The 21,719-nt window shown below is 35.1% G+C and overlaps 1 protein-coding gene across 1 annotated transcript; it reads left to right on the plus strand.

Annotated features, from left to right (window-relative positions):
- Positions 1 to 8: 8 nt before the first annotated feature.
- Positions 9 to 21,704, plus strand: PPWD1 (peptidylprolyl isomerase domain and WD repeat containing 1). Its single transcript, XM_004422872.3, has 11 exons — positions 9 to 205; positions 3,683 to 3,785; positions 5,784 to 5,884; positions 6,023 to 6,143; positions 8,316 to 8,763; positions 12,538 to 12,728; positions 13,569 to 13,758; positions 16,266 to 16,447; positions 17,781 to 17,862; positions 18,808 to 18,990; positions 21,405 to 21,704. The coding sequence occupies exons 1-11, from the start codon at positions 10 to 12 to the stop codon at positions 21,546 to 21,548; spliced, it is 1,941 nt and encodes a 646-aa protein (XP_004422929.1). The 5' UTR covers position 9; the 3' UTR covers positions 21,549 to 21,704.
- The last annotated feature ends 15 nt before the right edge of the window (positions 21,705 to 21,719 follow it).

A 21,719-nucleotide genomic window follows, 5' to 3' on the forward strand; every position in this document is an offset into this window, starting at 1 on the left:
TAGTACAATATGGCGGCGGAAGGTGGTAGCGATTCGCAGCAGAGGAGGAGAAGGCGCCGGGACATCGAGGAACCGGAAAAAACGGAACGCAGCGAAACAGAGCTGGCATTGTCAGTGGCCGTGGCCCAAGAGAACGAAGAGGAGAATGAAGAGCGCTGGGTTGGGCCTTTACCTGTAGAGGCAACATTGGCCAAGAAGAGGAAAGGTAGCTACAGAGACAGGCACAGGGCGAGTTGGAATGCTGCGTCCTCCAGACCCGAAAACGGATGGCGTTTGATTGTGGGTTTTGTGCTCTCAGAACAGAGGGTCATCTTCTCACTTCTGGCCGCTCTGTACTTGCACGTCCTCCAAAGATAGTGATTTGGGTTGAGTACAGCGTCTTTTGGATGATATCTAACACTATTAATCACTGATTTGTAATGATAGATGCTAAGGCTAACTTATACCAATACTTATTATGTGCTTGGCGCCTCTCATTTAGTCATACGAGTTTGGAATTTCTAACTTTAGCAGAGTGGACAAGTACTGGGTATTTTTAAAGTTGTTCATTCAGGAGTGGTATTAGTCTGTTGGGACGCGGGGGGATGGCGGTACCTATTGAAAATCGGGGGAGGAGGGAGGCGGTACGTATTTAGAAAACGTGTAAGACCATTAAAATGTGATCTTTCTGAAAGCTCAAATCTTAGTTTATCACTCTCCCTACTTGACTCTTCAGTGGTTTCTCATTATTTTCAAAACAAGTCCAAACTCTCTAACATGGCATACACGGACCTTCATGTTATGGTCTCTCCTTACCTCCCCAGCACATTTCCGTTACTTCACTTTCCTAACCCCTGTCTTCCTCTTGACTGTGCTCCAGCCGTACTAAAGCACTTGAGAATGGGTCATGCTCTTTTTCTCCTCTGGATGCCTGCCGGGGGTATCATGGTGCTTCTACCTGGAATAATTACCCTCACTCCTTTCACTTGGGTAACTTTTGTTCAGCCTTTACCACTCAGCTCAGCTATCACTTCCTCTGGGAAGCCTGTGACTTCTCCAGTCTGGGCTGGGTTTTAAAGCACTTTGATCAGAACTCTGAGGTCACGTTTATCGCACAGAATTTACAGATAATCTTCACGTTTTATGTATCCAAATTTTGAAGAAGCTACTTTGAACATTTCACATTGACACCCTTAAAGTGTGTTACCTTTTTCACTGCCAGGTCTTCCTGTTAAATGCTTCCATAGCAACTTTTTCCTTATTTCACTTGCTAAAATTTTGTAATTGTATATTTATTCATGTGATTGTCTGGTTAATGTTTCTCTCCACTGCTTAGACTAAGCATATAAGAGCAAGGACCATGCCTGTTTGGCTCCAGTGCTTGGTACAGTGCTTTGCATATAGCAGATGCTCAATAAGTATTTATTGAATGAATGAATATTACAATATTTATGCTCTATTTTATTGCATTAGAATATTTTTGCTTGTCCTTTTTGATAGAAATGAATGAGGGGAATGGGAAAATCCAAAAATATCACAGTGCTGATATTAGTGTTAGGAGATAAAGATCTTATAAACTTAATACAATTGAGACAGAGATGGAAATTGTTAGGTATGAAAACCTTTACCCTTAATTAGATGCTTATTGTATTTAAGCCAGTCAATAGTGTATTCAGTTTGAAGAAAAATTGAAATTAAAAAACTTGTATGAAATGTTAGAAAAATATCATTGAATATTTTATCTAAAAGGACAGGGGTTTAATAATATATATAGCTTTATAGAAACGAAACTCTCCCCTTTAACATGTTCTTTGGACATTGGACTTCTGTATACATTTTCAGAAAAACATTATAAATGATTATGGCACTACCTTTAATTGAACTGATGGTTTCTCAAGGACAGGAACTACGTGTTACTTGTCTTTATGTCCTTGTGCCTTCGAACCTATTTTGTTTTTAGTAAATATCTGTTCAACAAGTGAACTAACAGCAAAAGGAATATATATCAGATGGGTTTAAATTTAGCTGCATATTACAGAAAAACCTGAAGTGACAATAACATTAAAAAGATAGAGATATACTTCTCTCATGTGTAAAAGAAATCCCAAAGTAGACAGTCTGGGGTTGGTATGGAGGTTCCAAAGGGACCTAGGCTTTTTCCAGCTTTCTCCCCAAACATTACTAGGGTATAGCCCTCATCTTTGTCCTGAGTGGTTATTAGAATTACAGTGCTCATCCCAGTTCCAAGCTATAGAACTGAGGAAGGGAAAAAGGGCACAACTTTTCAAGGAGACTTCTTGACGGTCACGCAACGCTTCCACTTTTATCCCATTGGCAAATGAGATAACTCCTAACTGCAGGAGGAGGTGAGAATGGTCATCTTATATCTGAACATTAATATGTCCATATAAAAATGAAAGGAAAAGTAGTTCATCAGATACAACTTTGAGTCTGCTATACAATAGTTACGAAAAACAAACATCGCTCCATGTTTAATTTAGCAACTGTTTATACACATTTGGCCATCATTGGATTATTAGGTGCATGTATATCATTTTTTACTAGTAAAAGTGTTCATAGCTCATATAATGAAATCAGTATTTCCTTAGATTACCACTCTTACAGATGTTTTGCTGCTGGAAAAAGTTTGAGAAGCACTCAACTGAATATTCTGTAGGATTCTCTCAGCTCTAAAGATCTAGGCATTTTATTAACATTTACCTGTTTCAAACCCAGTATCAGTGACTTCAAAGAGGATCAGTGCCTTAAAGCTAAACTGAGATATCTTATAGGTGGCCGCTTGCCCCTTATTACAGATGGTCCCCGACTTAACAATAGTTCGACTTATGATTTTTTGACTTTACCATGGTGCGAAAGCAATACGTGTTCACTAGAAACCGTACTTCGAATTTTGAATTTGATCTTTTCCCTGGCTAGCAATATACTGTATGATTCTCATGATGCTGGGCAGCAGCAGTGAGCTACAGCTCCCAGTCAACCACACGATCGTGAGACTAAACAACCAATATACTTAAAACCATTCTGTATCCATACACCATTCTGTTTTTCATTTTCAGTACAGTATTCAATAAATTACATGAGATATTCAACACTTTATTATAAAATATGCTTTGTGTTAGATGATTTTGCCCAACTGTGGGCTAATGTAAGTGTGCTGAGCATGTTTAAGGTAGGCTAGGCTAAGCCATGATGTTTGGTAGGTTAGGTGTATTAAATGCATTTTCAACTTACACTATTTTCAACTCACAGTGGGTTTTTTGGGACATAACCCCATCATAGATCGAGGAAGATCTGTACTTATTTAAATTAGCACTAATAATTGGATCTACATGGTTAGAAAGACAGTTCTGATAGTTTCATGAAACTTTTTAAGGTTTTTGGTTTTGTTTTTTAATGGAACCTGCATATTAAGCCAGAACCACTCAGTTCTTAAGTTCTGGGGACAGTTAAGCATCTGTGTAACATTTGAGAACCCATCATACATGACTAAATAATGGTGATATTCAGTACTGTGAAATAATAAAAGTTAGAATTAACATAACAGACACTGGATTTTTTTTCATTACATGTGAATTGAGAGAAAGAAAGAAAGAAAATCTAAAAGAAAGAAAATCTAGAAGAAAATACAAAATAGTATTTAGTTCCAGTTGTTAAAAATAAATATTTTTCATTTTTTTTCCAGTTCTAGAGTTTGAAAGAGTTTATCTTGATAATCTCCCCAGTGCATCCATGTATGAGCGTAGTTACATGCATAGAGATGTTATCACCCATGTGGTGTGCACCAAGTAAGTCTTTCGCTTTTTTTTATTTTTTTCTGAGAAGTTTTTTTTTTTCCAAGAAAATGCTTCAATTTTGAGATGGACTTGTAGAAGTAACTTTAGGATATTATGGATTTCTATTTAATTTCATAGGTTCTGTAATAGTTTAAGTTAAATAAAGGCCTACATTTTCTTTCCTATATCATGCAAGGAATGTATTCTCTAAGACCGAACTCCCTAGTTTATGTATATGTCTTTTGGAGATAAATGCCAGAAAGGGATGAACCAGGTAGTGTCTGAGCTTCCCCGAAAAAGAGTGTACTAGTGGAGATGGGAGTAATTGGTAGCTGGCCTGTTCAGTACTAATGGGGAAAATGATGAGAACTAAGACATCCTAGAAATGTCACAGGACCTTCAGAATAGATGAATGGGGATTTGGAGAAGGATCATAATAGTAGTAATATTCTAATGTTTGTTGAGCTCAGATTCTGTCCTGGTACTGTGATAAGATCTTTTATAAATTATCTCATTTATCTTAAGAAAGATCTTAAGAGGTAGTATATAATCTGCATTTTATAGATAAGGGAACAGGTTTAAAGAGGTTAAAAGGCAGATGAGAGCTAGAGAAAAAAGACAAGGGCTAAATCCCAGAGGGTTTTCTATTTCTTATATGGATTTTAAACCTGTAATCAGGGGAGTAACAGATTTATTTTTTTTTAAAGACTACTCTGGCTTTGGTGAAATGAATGGATTCAAACAGGGAAAGATTGGATACAGAGGGAGCAATTAGGAGGCTAGGATAGAAATCTAGAAGAGATACAATGGTGGCTTAGATTCATATTGGCAGTGGGTATGGAAGAAGTAGATGAATTACTTAGCTCTTTGGGTCAGTCTATTCTTGATCTCTTGGAGACGGTTTAAGATACAAAATTTAATTAAATAAAATATCTTTGTATTTCCTTATAGGATAATTCTGACTTTATTTGGTCCAAAGTTGTCAGGATATAAAGCAGCATATAGGACTAGCATTGCTATCACTCTCTCAAGTTTTTTTTTTTTAACCCAAGGCAGCAGCGTGTAATAGATTATAGGTTTTGAAGTTAGGCAGATCTGATATCAAATGCTGCTCTCCAGCTATGGACCTGGGACAAATACATTTAACATTTTAAAACTGTTTCCTAATTTGTAAAATAATGATAAAAAATACCCACCCTAATAGAGTTGCTGTAAAGATTAACTAAGGTAATGTGTGTAAAGTACCTGACATGTACTAGATTTCAATAAATGGTTTTTATTTTTATATACCTTACAGGGGAGACTATTCAGTACAAAATCTTTATGATATTTAAAGATTTTATTTATTCATTTTTTTCCCCCCAAAGCCCCAGTAGATAGTTGTATGTCATAGGTTCACATCCTTCTAGTTGCTGTACGTGGGACTCGGCCTCGCGTTGGACAGAGAAGTGGTGCCTCGGGGCGCGCCCGGGATCTGAACCCGGGCCACCAGCATCAGAGCGCGCGCACTTAACCGCTAAGCCACGGAGCCGGCCCCTCTTTATGATATTTAAACAACCAAAATATCTTGGATAGGATACAAAACAAACTTGCTTTGAATTTTGCTGTATATGAAGGTAGTGTGTTGGGATTTAATTATTTATCAGCTTCTGAAAAGTAGTACATTTTCCCCATGAAAAGACTGCCTATAAAGTAATTTTAACATTAAAGGACCTTAAGGTCTAGTGATTCCTGGTGAGTTTTTTTTTTTTTTTAATGTCAAGTCCTAGCTCAATTCTGATCCTAGCTCTTGGGATTAAAATTAGTGCAGCAGCAAGTGTTATATCCAAAAAAGAGCTTCAAATTTTGCGGTGTTCTGTCTACCCTAATATAGTGATCTGCGTAAAGGAAGATTAAAAAAAAAAACTGTTATGAAAGAGTCAAAGATTCTTAGTGATTGATTGCTTTGAGGGTACTGAGTGATTCACAGATCTGTTTTAGAAATTAACTTTTACAATTTTATATATGCAGGACAGACTTTATTATTACTGCCAGTCATGATGGACATGTTAAGTTCTGGAAAAAAATTGAAGAGGGAATTGAATTTGTTAAACATTTTCGTAGTCACCTAGGTAAGAATTTCACCTTTTTTTGTTGTGGCTCTCTTTTAAACTGTTAAAGGTTATTTTAAAATGTTTTTTTTCTTTGAATGGTGCACATTTATTTCATTGGTATTTACTAGAATGTTTTAATTTGATTTATTTAAATAGGAGTTATTGAGAGTATTGCAGTTAGCTCTGAGGGAGCATTGTTCTGTTCTGTGGGTGATGATAAAGCAATGAAGGTGTTTGATGTAGTGAACTTTGACATGATCAATATGCTGAAGCTTGGGTGAGTCTTTTTTTAAAGTATATATTTTTTAACTTAGTGAAATAATTTTTAAACTAAACTTCACCATTTCATAGGTATTTCTAAACAGAATATATTACCATTCCATTAAAAGATGTGCTTTTGGATTTTGCTTGGGAAAATTAGATATGATGAATCCTTGTTATGATGCTGTTTGGAGGCTTCTGCTGTGGTTTTTGTCATTAATCACAGCAGAAATTTCCAAACTGCATCATAACAAGGATTCATTGTATCCATTTAACGCTACTTAATAAATTAATGCAGATCTATCATGTCTAATTTACTGCTACTTAGAATTAACTTCCTTGCTGTGCTTATTTCAGTAATATGGTATTGTGTTCTTATAAGGTGTATGCACACTTTTGAAATTGATGTTATGTGTTGGTGATTTAAAGTGTGAAGTGTATTGATACCCAAACTATGTGGTTAGACTGTACAGTAATGAGACTAATATTTTGTTTTAAGCATGTCTTTTTTAACATAATATACTGAATTTATATAGTGAATATCAGCTTGAAATTCGTAGTATTGTCAGAAACAGTTTTGGGACTTGGCTTAGTCTGCTCAGATTGCCATAACAAAAGACCATAGACTGGGTGGCTTAAACAACAGAAATTTATTTTCTCACAGTTCTGGAGGCTAGAAGTCCAAGATCAAGGTTCCAGTAGGGTTTGGTTTGTGGTGAGGACTGTCTTCCACAGGTTTCACTCTGTGTCCTCCTCATTTGGGACAGGGAATGGAGAGGAAAATGATCTCTCTCTCTTCCTCTTAGAAGGCCACAGGCCTATAGGATTAGGGCCTCACCCTTATGAACTCATTTAACCTTAATTACCTCCTGAAGGCCCTATGTCCAGATATAATCGCATTGGGGGTTAGGGCTTCAACATATGAGTTGGGGGGTCGCCCGTGGGGGAAGGACACAATTCAGTTCATAGCAGGACTTCTTTTGGAATTTCCTTCAAAATCAATTTATGAGTCACTGAAGGAAGTCAATCTCATTATTTAGAACTTACTTTTTGACTCCGAATAGAAATACCTATTGATCATCTTTCTTATTCCCCAGCTTTGTTTCCCCCAACTTTAGCTATTTTTAAAAATCAAATCTATTTGTAAATGTTGAACATTTACCACCTTTGAGGATATTGAAAGAGTATTTTTTTAGGCTTTGGCAGAATTCTAAAAGAAGAGTCCCCAAAAGGTTTTGAGCATCAGCACCATCATTAGAATAACTATGCAATTTCTCAAACTGACTACTTTGAAGGAGACAACACTCATTTGAGTGTATAAATTTTGTGTATTAATTAAATCTGTCCCAGTTCTTTTACACTTTGTTCATCAGGTGGCATGTTCAAAGCTTATAATTTTGAGATCAAGTTACTAATAATGAGAATGTGATATAAGAATGTTTTTCTTTTGAGCATGTTTTTCTTTTGAGCATAGTCATAACTAAAATATTTTGATCTTAAATATTTCAAGAATGACTTACAAAGTATACTGTAACATGCTAACCTATTTAAAAGTAAGTTATAAAGAGACTGAGACATAGGGGGCCGGCCCCATGGTGTAGCGGTTAAGTGCGCACGCTCTGCTGCTGGTGGCCCAGGTTCGGATCCCCTGGCGCACACCAATGCACCTCTTGTCAGGCCATGCTGTGGCGGCGTCCCATATAAAGTGGAGGAAGATAGGCACAGATGTTAGCCCAGGGCCAGTCTTCCTCAGCAAAAAGAGGAGGATTGGCATGGATGTTAGCTCAGGGCTGATCTTCCTCACAAAAAACAAAAAAATAAAAAAATAAAGAGACTGAGACATAGACAGAGATCCAAAAAGCCACACCCCAGAATATTTTAAGGCCCAGGTCTGATTAGCTTTCCTTAACTACCCAAGAGAAGTAAATGGTCTGCTATATGCAGTTCTCTTCTTGTGATTTGATAGATCCTCAGAAGTTATTATCATTGCATTGATAAGGTCAGAAAGAGAAAAATTAGTAACCATTCTTAGTTGTTCCTCCCCATACTGTATCTGTATCTGCTACTTTTGAGCAAGGAATCCAGAACTAGCTAAATCACTGGCCAGGACATTTTTTGGTGGTGAGGGTGGTGATGGATGCTTACTTGTTGTCTTGACCTTTTTTCTCTCAATTCTTTACTATTTTAGCTATTTTCCCGGACAGTGTGAATGGATCTATTGCCCAGGGGACGCCATATCTTCAGTTGCTGCTTCTGAGAAGAGTACAGGAAAAATTTTCATTTATGATGGTCGAGGAGATAACCAGCCACTTCATATTTTTGACAAACTCCATACATCACCTCTTACTCAGATACGATTAAACCCAGTTTACAAAGCAATAGTGTCTTCTGACAAATCTGGAATGATTGAATACTGGACTGGGCCTCCTCATGAATATAAATTCCCCAAAAATGTGAACTGGGAGTATAAAACTGACACAGATTTATATGAATTTGCCAAGTGCAAGGCTTATCCAACCAGCATATGTTTTTCACCTGATGGAAAGAAAATAGCTACTATTGGTTCTGATAGAAAAGTTAGAATTTTCAGGTTTTTAACTGGAAAACTCATGAGAGTCTTTGATGAATCACTAAGTGTAAGTGCAATTTAGATTTAATCAGATTTTACTTTTCTGAAAATGTCTTTGGTTTATGCTATTTCTTAAAAGATTTTTTTTCTGGATATAGACATTTAGATTGGTGGTTATTTTAGCACGTTAAAGATAATATTGTACTATATTGCATTGTTGCTCCTCAAAACTCTCTTCTCTAGGTTTATCGTGTGATAGCTTCTAAGACAGTTATCCTTCAGCTTATGTGGCTGTTTTTTCAGTTTTGTTTTGTTAGCAAGGTCCTCCTCTTAAGATCCTCAGAATTCCTTCTAAGCCCCCTTCTCTTCTCACTCTCTGTTCACTCTTGTGTGAATATGACTACTCCCAAATTTATTTCTCCAGCTTTTTATTATGAAAAGACCTGGTCTTATCCTTTTTTTGTTGTGTCTTCATGAATGGCATCACTATCCATCTACTGGCACAAGCCAGAAACCTGAGTCATCCTTAACTCTTTTCCTTTACCCCTCTATTTAATTCATCATGAGTCCTGTCAATTTTACTTTCTAAATATACTTTAAATCCATCCATTTCCTTTTAGCACAGCTCTCAGTACTCTATGTTCATCATTTTTTGTCTGGCCTAATATCTGGCCTATATCTCTTCTGGCTTCCTCCTAATCTGTGATCCACGATACACACAGAGCAATCTTTTAAAAATACGTATCTGATCATGTCATCCTTTGAACCTTTCAAGGACTTCCTGTTGTTCTTCGGATCGAGACCAAAATCGTGGCCTCCCATGTTGTGGCCCCTGCCTACTACAACAGCCTACCGTAAATCACCTTTCTCCCTGCCTCTTACTCTAGCCACTTAGGCCTTCTTTAAATTTCTTGAATGTGCCTCTCACCACAAGGCCTTTGTGTATGCTGTTCCTTCTGCCTGGAGCGACCCCTCCCCCATTCCTCCCATTACCTTTTGAATTCATCCTTAAAATCTCAAAGGGTTGCTACCTGTGGGAATGTTTTATTGTTCATCCAATCTAGGACAACTTTTTTTTTATGTGACTGTATATCACTCTGTTTATTTTCTTTTAGAGCATTTGGTATGGTCTTATTATTTGATTAATGTGTGTCAATCCCTCAGTAGACTAAACTCTATGAGATCTATGGTCTTGTATCTGTTTTGGCTCATGATTGTATCTCCAGCACTAAGAACAGTACCTGACCCATAATTACTGCTAACAAGAATTTTTTAGAGCATGTAGTTGTAGAATAAGCGTTTTTATCCATGCACAGTTAACTAGTTTTTGTGGAAAATTGGGTCTCATCACCTGTTTCCATCAGGTCGTTCTCTAACTGCTAATGGTATGTTGAATCCTCTGAGAGTCTGTGGTTGAACCTTTGTAGCAATAATATATATTGTATGACAGTGTCAACTCTACAGGCTTGGTAGTGACCAATTTTCATTACATTCTCTGCGTTAAGCTCTTTAAAAATTCTATCACTCTTATTAGTGACATTCTTGTTTGGTGGCAAGTGGTAATAAGTTTGGTGAATTATCTGCCTAAAGTAATATGAATCCAGACAAGTATGAAGATCTGCTAGTCAAATCATGCTCATGACTCATTTTTTTGTTGGAAGAAGATAGCTTTCCTCTATGCTTTTAAGAAAAGGAGAAACCTTTCTTTGAGATATTTTCTTCTTTAATGGTGGCTAGTAACTAGATATTAGTTTCAACTTAAATATAATTAAAAACTCTTTACCAACTTGCAGCTCTTCCAAGATTCCTTAGGAAAAGAAATATTCAAAACCTGGTATCTGGATATAAATCTCTTAACACACATACTCTGAGCTATTCAATCCACTCTATTTCTTCATTTTGTCTTCAACATTTGTTGAAGTGAAAGGGCTGAAGTGATAAGAGAAGGTCAGTAGTAAAGCTTATGACAGAAGTTGAGATCCAGAATGAGAGATTTTGCAAAAATAAAAGCCAAATGCCAATTACATTAGTTACAATGCTGGTACCTGGTACATGACTGGACTCTCACAGTTCCATACTAAGAGGAAGAGCTTCTAACCAGTTAGAGTCCTAGTTTAACAGACAAGAAATTTAATTGGATGGTGTGAAGTTATATCTTTTAGTATTTATTAACCAGGATAACTGCATATGGCCATACAGTTGTGTATCACAGAGGCCCTGCTGTTAAGACTAGAATACTGTAAAAAGATTCCAGTGTGGGGCCGGCCCTGTGGCTTAGTGGTTAAGTGCGCGCGCTGCAATGCTGGTGGCCCGGGTTCGGATCCCGGGTGCGCATCGAGGCACCACTTCTCCGTCCATCCTGAGGCCGAGTCCCACATACAGCAACTAGAAGGATGTGCAGCTATGACATACAACTATCTACTGGGGCTTTGGGGGGAAAAAATAAAATAAATAAAATCTTTAAAAAAAAAAAAAAAAAAAAAAGATTCCAGTGTGCTTATCAAGTAGGATTAATGTTTATGAAATACTTATATATGGTCAGATGGCCATCTACAAACTTTTAAGTCTTAAAGCTGAATCCTCTCTCTAGCAAAAATAATCAAGGGTCCTTCACTGCAAAAATGATCTAGGCTATTTCTGGCACATGAATAAGCAATAATATATCAGTCTCAGAGACGGGAGACAAGAAAACCTAATGACCAGGCTTTTTAGCTGTTCTAGAAGACCTTAGCCTCATGTTGTTCCCTGACACACAAACCTTTTGAGTTTTGGAGTTACAGATATTGTCGTCCTTTCCATATCTAGAAAAATGAGTTTTCCGGTTAACACAAGCATGAAAAAAGAAAGAAGTAGATGGGACATAAGTCTGGCTTATTTTCATCTGCAATGGAAAGCTACTTTTGAATTCTGCTGTTTGATGCCCTAAATGTCTGGAAAACTGAATGTAAAGATCATATCTTTTGGGAGGATTCTGTCTTGAAAATTGTGTCTAAAGAAAAACCAAATTTCTAAACTAAAGGGTACTCAAAAATATTCATCTATCCTAAATCATATTTGCCTAATGATAATCTAACTGTAGTTGTGCTCCATGTTAAAATAACTTGAAACTTTTTCTGAAATGTCATGAAATTCTTATAAATTAGTGAAATAATGAGTTCATTCATTCAGCGAAAATTGAGTGCTTGTTATATGTCAGGCCCGTGATCCTTGTACAAGGACCTTAAAGTCTATAGCTGCATTGCCCGATATAGTAGCCACTAGCCACATGTGGTTATTGAGCAGTTGATATGTGGCTAGTCCAAATTGAGATGGGCTAAAAGTATAAAATACAGGATTTCAGAGACTTAATATAAGAAAAAGAAGTAATTTATCTCAATTTTTTTATATTGCTTAATATTTAAATGATAATATTTTGGATATATTAGGTTGAATAAAACATTATTAAAATTAATTTAACCTGTTTCTTTTTCTTTGTTTAATGTAGCTACTAGAAAATTTTAAATTACATATGTGGTTTGCATTATGTTTCTACTGGAGGGTTCTAGTCTGTGGCTTATAAAAGGCAGCATACATTGTTGTTTCTGTAGAGAAAGCAATATTTATATTAACTAACTGGTTTTGTTTTATTTTTTTTAATTAGAAGAACCAGTTAGTATAAAGACTGTTTTTTGTGATTGAACTTAATGTCTTTTATTTCCTGCTTATAGTGTTTAGGATCCTCTTTAAGAAGGTACATAAGTATACAAACTGTCAGTGGCTCTTAATGTATACTCTACTTCTGTTTAAATTCTCATTTTCTTTATTATGTAGCTTTTTTGTTAATAAATAGTTTGTTTCCTAGATGTTTACTGAACTGCAGCAGATGAGGCAACAGCTGCCAGACATGGAATTTGGCCGACGAATGGCTGTAGAACGTGAGTTGGAGAAGGTGGATGCAGTAAGATTAATTAATATAGTTTTTGATGAAACTGGACACTTCGTGCTATATGGAACAATGCTGGGCATTAAAGTTATAAATGTAGAAACAAACCGGTAAGCTTTAATATGATGTATGTTTTTAAAAAATGCATTTTGGGACGACCATTTCCTCCTTCAGGGAAACAATGTGAGTTTTGTTTGTTCCAAGACAAGTGGAATGGTCCCAAATGTCTAAACTTAACCAAATGTTTTGACTGGATTTTTCTGTGGTCTTTTGGTTGTTTATAATCTTATGTAAAAAGTTTCCACTCATGTTTGTAAAAAGAAATGGAAAGAAGACGTGCATAGTTTCAAGTTGTTGTTTTCTTTTTTTTAACAAGTTTCAGTCTGCCTCTTGCTTATTGATTTAAATTAGCCTGGTTCACGTTAAATGTTGCCAAATATTTTAACCACAGAATTCAGCATTACATCCTGCTAGACATAAAATCAGAAGTTAAAATGCATGAAACCACAATAAGCCTTTTGTGCAAACAGTCCATTTGGTCTTAGTACAAAATAGCTATAATCAGATACTATCACTGAATGTAAATGAAAAGAACTTAAAATGTATATTAAGGAGAAAAAATCTTGTGCTATATATTCTCACATATAAACAAACTTATATTGTAGTTCTTGGTAATAAAAAATCTTTGAAGGCTTGCAGAAGGATTAAATAATTGGGGTAGGTTAAAACTGTATGACTGAATGATTGTATTTTTTTAACCTAAAAATTAGAGCTGCCTGTCAATTTAAAATAACTTTTTGGGAGGCATAGAGAAACACTTTAAAAACTTTTCACTAGTTATTTTGTACAAAGATAAAGGATAGTTGATTCTTAGCTTTAATCTGTAAAGTTGTTATAATTGGAGTTGATTCTGATAATTTTACTGTATAAATTATTATTGTATTTTCCAGGTGTGTGCGGATCTTAGGCAAGCAAGAAAATATTAGAGTGATGCAATTGGCTTTGTTCCAAGGAATAGCCAAAAAACATCGTGCTGCAACTACTATAGAAATGAAAGCTTCCGAAAATCCCGTTCTTCAGAATATGCAAGCTGACCCAACAATAGTCTGTACATCTTTCAAAAAGAATAGATTTTATATGGTATGTGGAAGTACTAGGAGATAGACTTGAATGTTTCTTCCAGTTCTTCCAACTCCAGTTGGAGGTTTTTTGTTTTGTTTTTTTTTTTGTGAGGAAGATCAGCCCTGAGCTAACATCCATGCTAATCCTCCTCTTTTTGCTGAGGAAGACCGGCTCTGAGCTAACATCTATTGCCAGTCCTCCTCCTTTTTTCCCCCAAAGCCCCAGTAGATAGTTGTATGTCATAGTTGCAGTGGCGTTTTATTTTCTTAGCTTGTGTTTTCAGTTGAAGAGAATGTTGGCAACAATAGCAGACTTGCTAAACAACCAGAATACCATCTTACAACATTAATATTGTAGACTTTTTAACTAGGACTTGATTTTAAGTGTTTCTGTACTGTTTTCCATCTTGTTTTGAAAATTTTTCAACCTGGCTTCTACAACTGTTTGTGTTAAGATAATAAGAAGTAAGTGGTTATAGTAATAGTTGCATCCAAAATAATTTTCACAATGGTGTTTTAAAAATTCTTGTGTGTTATTATTTTTCAGCTTTTGTTCTTGAACATAATTTATCTCCCCAAACTTGCATGCTTCTTTCTCTAAACACATTTCTTTTTTCACCTTTTGATTCCATTGTGATGGTGCTACCTTGGAATTGTATATTCCTGAGGATTTTTTTTTTTTTCTGGAGAACTAAGAGTACTTTGCATGTTAACTGAGATTGGGCTCAAAATCAAACTACTAAGCTTTCTAGGAGGAGCACCATCCTAATTGTTCAGCCAAGTGCTATTTTTCTTCACTATAAAATCCACAAAGTTTAGTAAAGTGTCTCGCCCATTATGGTATACTCATTCATTCATCTGATATATTGTAAGCAGCTGTGATGCTATTAAGGTTACTAGCGTTTGATAAATGTAGGACATAGCAGTTTCCCTACTGCAGCCAAGCTTTTAACCTAAAATGGGTACATTCTTTTAAGATGAGAATTTCGCTTATAACTTTCAAAGTCATTGCTAAAAATGTATCAATATGTTAAAGGAAAATAATTTTTCTTGTTTTTAACTATAATTTAACTATTTTGAAAGTAAAAATTAATCATAAAAGAGAATTCTTGATATATACTAAAAACACATATACTAATTTTCCATCTACTTTATTAAAAAACTTTAGGTAACAAGTTTTCTTTTTCTTTCCCCAGAGTTTACTTTTATGATGACTACACCATACATGTTTCCTGTAAACTGTGAAGAAATAGAAAAACAAAAAATAAGCCACTCACAGTGCATCGTTATATAGCTAACATTTTCATGAATTATTTTTCAGTTTTATTAGATGTACATATTCTTAAGCAAAACTAAAGTATACATATATATAAATTTTTATCCCTTTTTTCAAATCCAATATCATGAATTAAAGTAAAATTTTACAAAATTTGAACTTTAGTACCATATGTGAGCTAAATCAAGATAATTATTTAAAAATTCATATAAATAAATAGCACAACAGATATACCATTCCTTTGAAAAGTGGAGAGTAAGATGCTAAGGCAATAACATCCTAGCTTGGTTATTTCTTTATTTGAATCTATCCTAGTGGATCAAAGAATGACAGGGCCTGTGGCCCTAGCTTTACCTTCCTGGAACTCAGTTGGCATCAGGTAGAGCTTTGTTGGGAAAAAAGATTTCTGCTTACTGAGAATCAAATAAAAGAAACAGGCCTTGAGAAGTCCAGAGTTTTAACAACTGAAAAGTTTTTCTCAATTCTCCCTATACCCTGAGGATCCTGAGATTTCTGCAACTTCACTCAAAATTTGTATTCTTTCTCCCAAACTTTAGGGTTTAGATAGATCAGATGAGGCTCTGCAGGAAAAAAAAAAAGTCAAGATCCATTACTGATTCTTTGAATCCTCATCCTACCGAGCACCAGGTTCTGCTCATAGTAATTATTAATATTTAGATAGTGCCCTCTATATGTTAGGCACTGTTCTCTAAGCACTTTATATCCCTTTGTTTAATCTTCACAACAGGTACCATTTTGAGCTAGTTATTTTTATCTCTGTTTAAGAATGAGGAAATGGAAGAAATGAATTTACTTCCCGAAAATCACATAACTAGTAAGTGGCGGAGCTGGAATTCAAACTCAAGCAATCTAAATAGTGAAAAGTAAGCAACATCTGGCAGGTTAGGACATACTAGAAGGCAGCAGTAGAGAGCTACTTCAAATAAAACTGCATCTTGTTAAATGTGTACCCAAAAAAATTTCCACCCAAAAGGAAATTAAATCCCATTTGAAATCATAGATCTTCATTATATGGATTATTTTCATATTTGATAAGTGTAAAAATAATTTAACTGCCTTATGTATCCTATTATAGGAAGAGATGCCTGAAAAAGGATTTATTCTGATGTGAATTCTTACTTCCTCAAATATTTCATTAGAAATGAAATTTCTAATGTTTTAATTGTTCATAAATTTTAACCAGATGAAAAATTTAATTCATTCACTCACTTTTTATTTTCCTCCTTCAGTTTACCAAACGGGAACCAGAAGATACAAAAAGTGCAGACTCTGACCGAGATGTTTTTAATGAGAAACCTTCTAAAGAAGAAGTCATGGCAGCTACTCAGGCTGAAGGACCTAAACGAGTTTCAGATAGTGCCATTATCCACACAAGCATGGGAGACATCCACATCAAACTTTTTCCTGTTGAGTATGTACTGTTTTTGTTGTCTTAAATAAACACCAGTGTAAATGTGTACATTTGAAGAAACTGTGCAACTTAAAATTCTTGTTATTTTGACTTAAGGAATTTTGAAGAATTGAAATGTTTGATAGAGCATCTATCCTGAGCTATCTGATAACTGTTCCATTAGAAAATGGAAAAATTTTATACATATATACACATAGTTCACAGGTTTATTATTATGAGAACAAAATATATTGGCTATGAAAGTGCTGAATGTCAACTATAAAGTGATATACAAATGTATATTATTATTACCATTAACTGCACATCCCACCTGTAGGTTTTGTGGCTTGCTTGTTATAACTGGCTTTCCTCTCAAAGCAAATCCTTAAGGGGAGGATAATTATTTTTCCTTCCTGACATTTGCTAGACATCAACTACCTCTTCTTTAGTCCCGGTAGCTGTATGTTTTAAAAACGAATCCCAACAAGAAACGTGAAAGCTTCCATTGAAAAAAGCAGGAAAGTATTCTAGACAGTTTGAAAACTTGCAAAATGAACATGCAGTACCAAATATAATAGAATATCTCTGGTTATTCTTGATGCAAAAGGTGACATCTTTTACAACACCTTTACTAAAAGTACTTATTTATTTTGGATATGAATGTTTTATCATGCCATACCTTAGTACAGAACAAAGAACTAGGCAGTTCTAAACTCCTGGATCAAATCATTTCAAGTGCTCAGAATGCATGCACCCATTAAGCCTGTTCCCTGATGTACTTGGTGCAAGATTTTCTTGATACTTCCTTCCATTTCCAGCTCTAAGAGCTATTACATGATACTGTACCATATTAAATCATCTCAGGAGATTAGTTAATATTATCTAGAAAACTACTCTGAGTGTGACTGTCATTTAAAGTTGATTAAATTGAGGAGATATCATTTCAGTGAATAAGTCCTTGGTCAGGAATGTGTCACTGTACCATAACATTGTTTTTATAAGAAAATTCCCTTTCCCAGGAACTTAACCCACTATATGCAGTGAACTATATATATTTTAAGATGCTATGTTTGTTTTTTAAGCTGGTAAATGACCTTCAAATCTAAACATGGTCAAACTCAAATATAATAAGCAATCATGACCTAAAGATACTACATTAAACAGTAAGAATATACTACTGCTTATATGCCCTTTCAACTCTTACTTGTCCTGAAATTAGAAGAGGTTATGAAAAAAGACTATCCTTCTGAAACATTCAGAAGATATTGAAAACACCATTAGGAAGCAGAATTGTAAAGAAACTGTCTTAAGATGCTCTGAATGGATTTCATGTTTTTAATGTATATCTTACTAGGTGCCCTAAGACAGTGGAAAACTTCTGTGTTCACAGCAGAAATGGTTATTACAATGGACATACATTTCACCGTATAATTAAGGTAAGTTATGCAAATTTTATATGATTTAAGAAATAGTATGTTATTACATAACAAGAGGTTTAAACCTTAGGAATCTTATTCTGTCACATTTATCAGTTTATTAGAAAGAAATAGGAAAAATGGACTATGGAAACCAAAAGAAGAATAGATGGTCATGAATATCAGATCGAGAATCAAGGATAGGAATAGTAACACGGTTACCTTTTTAGAAACACTGCAGCAATATTTTGTCAGCACCTAAAGCAAAGGGTCAGGTAATAAGTAAAAGGTCATGCTTAAATAAAACCAATAGCCAAGGTAACCTGTTCCTAGTGGGTAGATATGATATAGATCTAGAACATAAGATTTTAAATAATAGAAGAGCCAAGATGCCACTTAATCTGAGAGAACCACCATTAATAACCTGAAGAGCAGAATGAACTCAAACCAGGATTTTGTTGAGCAGCATTCCATAAAATGGATGGGACAGTGATGTAGTTCTTGGTTATTGGCAGGTCAGAAATGACAGGAGAAATGGCAGGAGATAAAATCAGATTTCAGGGTTCTGAAGGAATTAGTGAAATGACTCACTTGGAAATCCAGAGAGTTAGGGGAAGGGAGAAGAGTGGGGCAGTTATATAAGGCCTAACGTACTACACAGATCCTAAAACTTATTTACACTATTAATTGGTTTTAATTGGATTATTGGAAAAGATAGTACGTGTCTATAAATGAGAAGACCCTTGCATTTTTGTTTCAATCATTAAAATAAGGTAGTAGTTGAGCAATAAAAATACATCATCCAAATTAAAGCATAACTAAGGGTTCAATAAAGTCACTTACAGAGTGACTGTTAAGAAAGTTAAGATTTTACTGAATACAAAGCACTCTTGACAAACATAAGACTCGAAAGCATACATATTGAAAAGAACAGTGTAATAAGTTTTTTGTATACTTTCTGTTAAGGGCTTCATGATTCAGACAGGAGATCCAACAGGTACTGGTATGGGAGGAGAAAGCATATGGGGAGGAGAATTTGAAGATGAATTTCATTCAACATTACGACATGACAGACCATATACACTCAGCATGGCCAATGCTGGATCGAATACTAATGGATCCCAGTTTTTCATAACAGTAGTACCAACGGTAAGTAGAACAGTATTGTCTATAAGCCAAAGATTCATAGGTTATGAACTAAGAGAGTAAATTCAGTGGAAGAGAGAGCTGCATTATTCTCTAACATTATTTATAAACTGCCAGGATATAAAAATGAAAACAATTTAGAGAAGAAAATGTAAAATTACCTAACAAATCAGATTTCACTTTGTGAAACAATACTTCTGTAATGCAGGACACTTGAGCTTAAGCCAACTTTGCCACTATTAATTGTACTATCCAAAGCAAATTATTTCACCTGTTTCCTCATCTTTATAATGGGGGGATTAGAGTATATGAATTCCCAATTTTAAGAGTTTTTTCCCCACATTTTTATATCTCCAAAATCAGAATGCAACCCATAACCAATAGCATTGTAGATCTGATGAAAGATAGTTTAAGAATATCTAACTCTTGTTATACAGTTCCACAAAATTATAAAAATTAAACATTGTATTTTTTGGAAGTAAGCACCAAACAATGAAGGAAAAATATTTATAACTACTATCTGCCAGGCAGGTAATCTCATGTAATATTCATAGTACTTCTAATATCACTGTACCCAGTTTTAAATGATAGGTGAGGAAACAGACAGTGAGACCTGATTAACTTGCCAAAGTTCAAATACGTAGCAGAGCCAGCTTTTGAGCTCCCATCTCTCTCGTGCCAAAGCACATACTGCTTAAACTTTTCCAGATTGCCTCGTAACTGTGCAGGTAGGATTCCTGCAGAGAACTTTTAAAGGCTTAGCCATAATTCTTTAAGCCATGCAAAGAAACTTACCTTTAGCAAACATCTTCTAGCTCCCTTTGGCCTGAAAGATGCAGATATTTAATTAAACATTATACTATGCTCTTATATTTTTTCATATAAATATGGAAATCACTCTTAAAAGCTGCTAAGTGAAATTATTGTGCATCTTTTTAATTGTATTAAAAAAATGAAGCATAAATTTTTTTATTTAAACTAAAAAGGAAACAGTTCACCCATTTCTCCCTCCCCCTACCCCCCTCCCCCAGTCTCTGGCGACATACCAGTCTGTTCTCAGTATCTATGAGCTTGGTTTTATTTATTAGATTCCAAATGTAAGAGCGATTATACAGTATTTGTTTTTCTCTGTCTGACTTATTTCACTTAGCATAATGCCCTTGAGGTCCATCCATGTTGTCGCAAATGGCAAAATTTCATTTTTTATGGCTGAATAACATTCCTTTGTTTATCCATTTATCCATGGATGGACGCTGAGGTTGTTTCCATGTCTGGGCTGTTGTAAATAATGCTGCAATGCACAAGGGGGTGCATATTATCTTTTCAAGTTAGTGTTTTCATTTTCTTTGGATAAATACCCAGCAGTGGAATTGCTGGATTCTGTGGTAGTTCTCTATTTTTAATTTTTTGAGGAACTTCCATGCTGTTTTCCACAGTGGCTGTACCAATTTACATTCCCATCAACAATGCACAAGGGTTCCATTTTCTCCACATCCTTGCCAACAATTATTAATTCTAGTCTTTTTGATAATAGCTATACTAACAGGTGTGAGGTGATATCTCATTGTGGTTTTGATTTGCCTTTCCCTAATAATTATTGATGTTGAGCATCTTTTCATGTACCTGTTGGCTATCAGTATGTCTTCTTTGGAAAAATGTCTGTTCAGATCTTCTGCCCATTTTTTAATTGGATTGGGTTTTTTTGCTATTGAGTTGTATGAGTTTTTTACATATTTTGGATATTAGCCCCTTATCAGATATATGATTTGCAAATATTTTTTCCCATTTGGTAGGTTGCCTTTTCATTTTGTTGATGGTTTCAACAAAAGGGCTGTGCAGAAACTTTTTAGTTTGATTAATTAGTTCCACTTGTTTATTTTTGCTTTTGTTGCTTTTGCTTTTGGTGTCAGATTCAAAAAATCATCGCCAAGACCTATGTCAAGGAACTTGTTGCCTGTGTGTTCTCCTAGAAGTTTTATGGTTTCAGGTCTTACGTGCAAATCTTTAATCCGTTTTGAGTTCCTTTTTGTGTATGGTGTACAATAGTGATCCAGTTTCATTCTTTTGCATGTGGCTGTCCAATTTTCCCAACATCATTTATTGAAGAGACTCTCCTTTCCCCATTTTGTGTTCTTGGCTCTTCTGTTGTAAATTAATTGACCACATATGTGTGGGTTTATTTCTGGGCTCTCTATTCTGTTCCACTGATCTTTGTGTCTATTTTTATGCCACTACCGTATTGTTTTAATTACTATAGCTTTGTAATATAGTTTGAAATCAGGGAGCATGATGCCTCTAGCTTTGTTATTCTCAAGATTGCTTTCGACATAAATTTAAATTCTCTAATTTGCTCACTCAGAGGGTGTCATTTAAAAAATCTGGGTTTACCAAGATTTTCCATTTGTCCTCCAACACAGCCTTGGCTTGATAATAAGCACACAGTATTTGGACGAGTGACTAAAGGAATGGAAGTTGTACAAAGGATCTCCAACGTCAAAGTCAATCCCAAAACAGATAAGCCCTATGAGGATGTCAGCATCATAAATATTACTGTCAAGTAAAATAAGGTTTCATTGTATATGTAAAAAGAAAAAAAAACATATTAAACAGAATTATTTTACATTAGGAATCTCTTAAGACTTGGTAAATATACAAATCATGTTTCAAGGATGCAATATTTTTATATTTTTCATTAAAGGCCACTTTTTAAAACTCTGCTTTTGATTTTTTGC

The sequence above is a fragment of the Ceratotherium simum genome, chromosome 18, assembly GCF_057802395.1.
Source record: "Ceratotherium simum simum isolate JZ-2026a chromosome 18, ASM5780239v1, whole genome shotgun sequence".
NCBI lineage: Eukaryota > Metazoa > Chordata > Mammalia > Perissodactyla > Rhinocerotidae > Ceratotherium > Ceratotherium simum.

Excerpts from the sequence above, each read along its gene's own strand:
- PPWD1 (XM_004422872.3), top strand. The coding sequence starts at position 10 with ATGGCGGCGGAAGGTGGTAGCGATTCGCAGCAGAGGAGGAGAAGGCGC. Across the intron at positions 3,786-5,783 it reads ACCCATGTGGTGTGCACCAA|GACAGACTTTATTATTACTG; the intron begins GTAAGTCTTTCG and ends TTATATATGCAG. Across the intron at positions 8,764-12,537 it reads TCTTTGATGAATCACTAAGT|ATGTTTACTGAACTGCAGCA; the intron begins GTAAGTGCAATT and ends TTTGTTTCCTAG.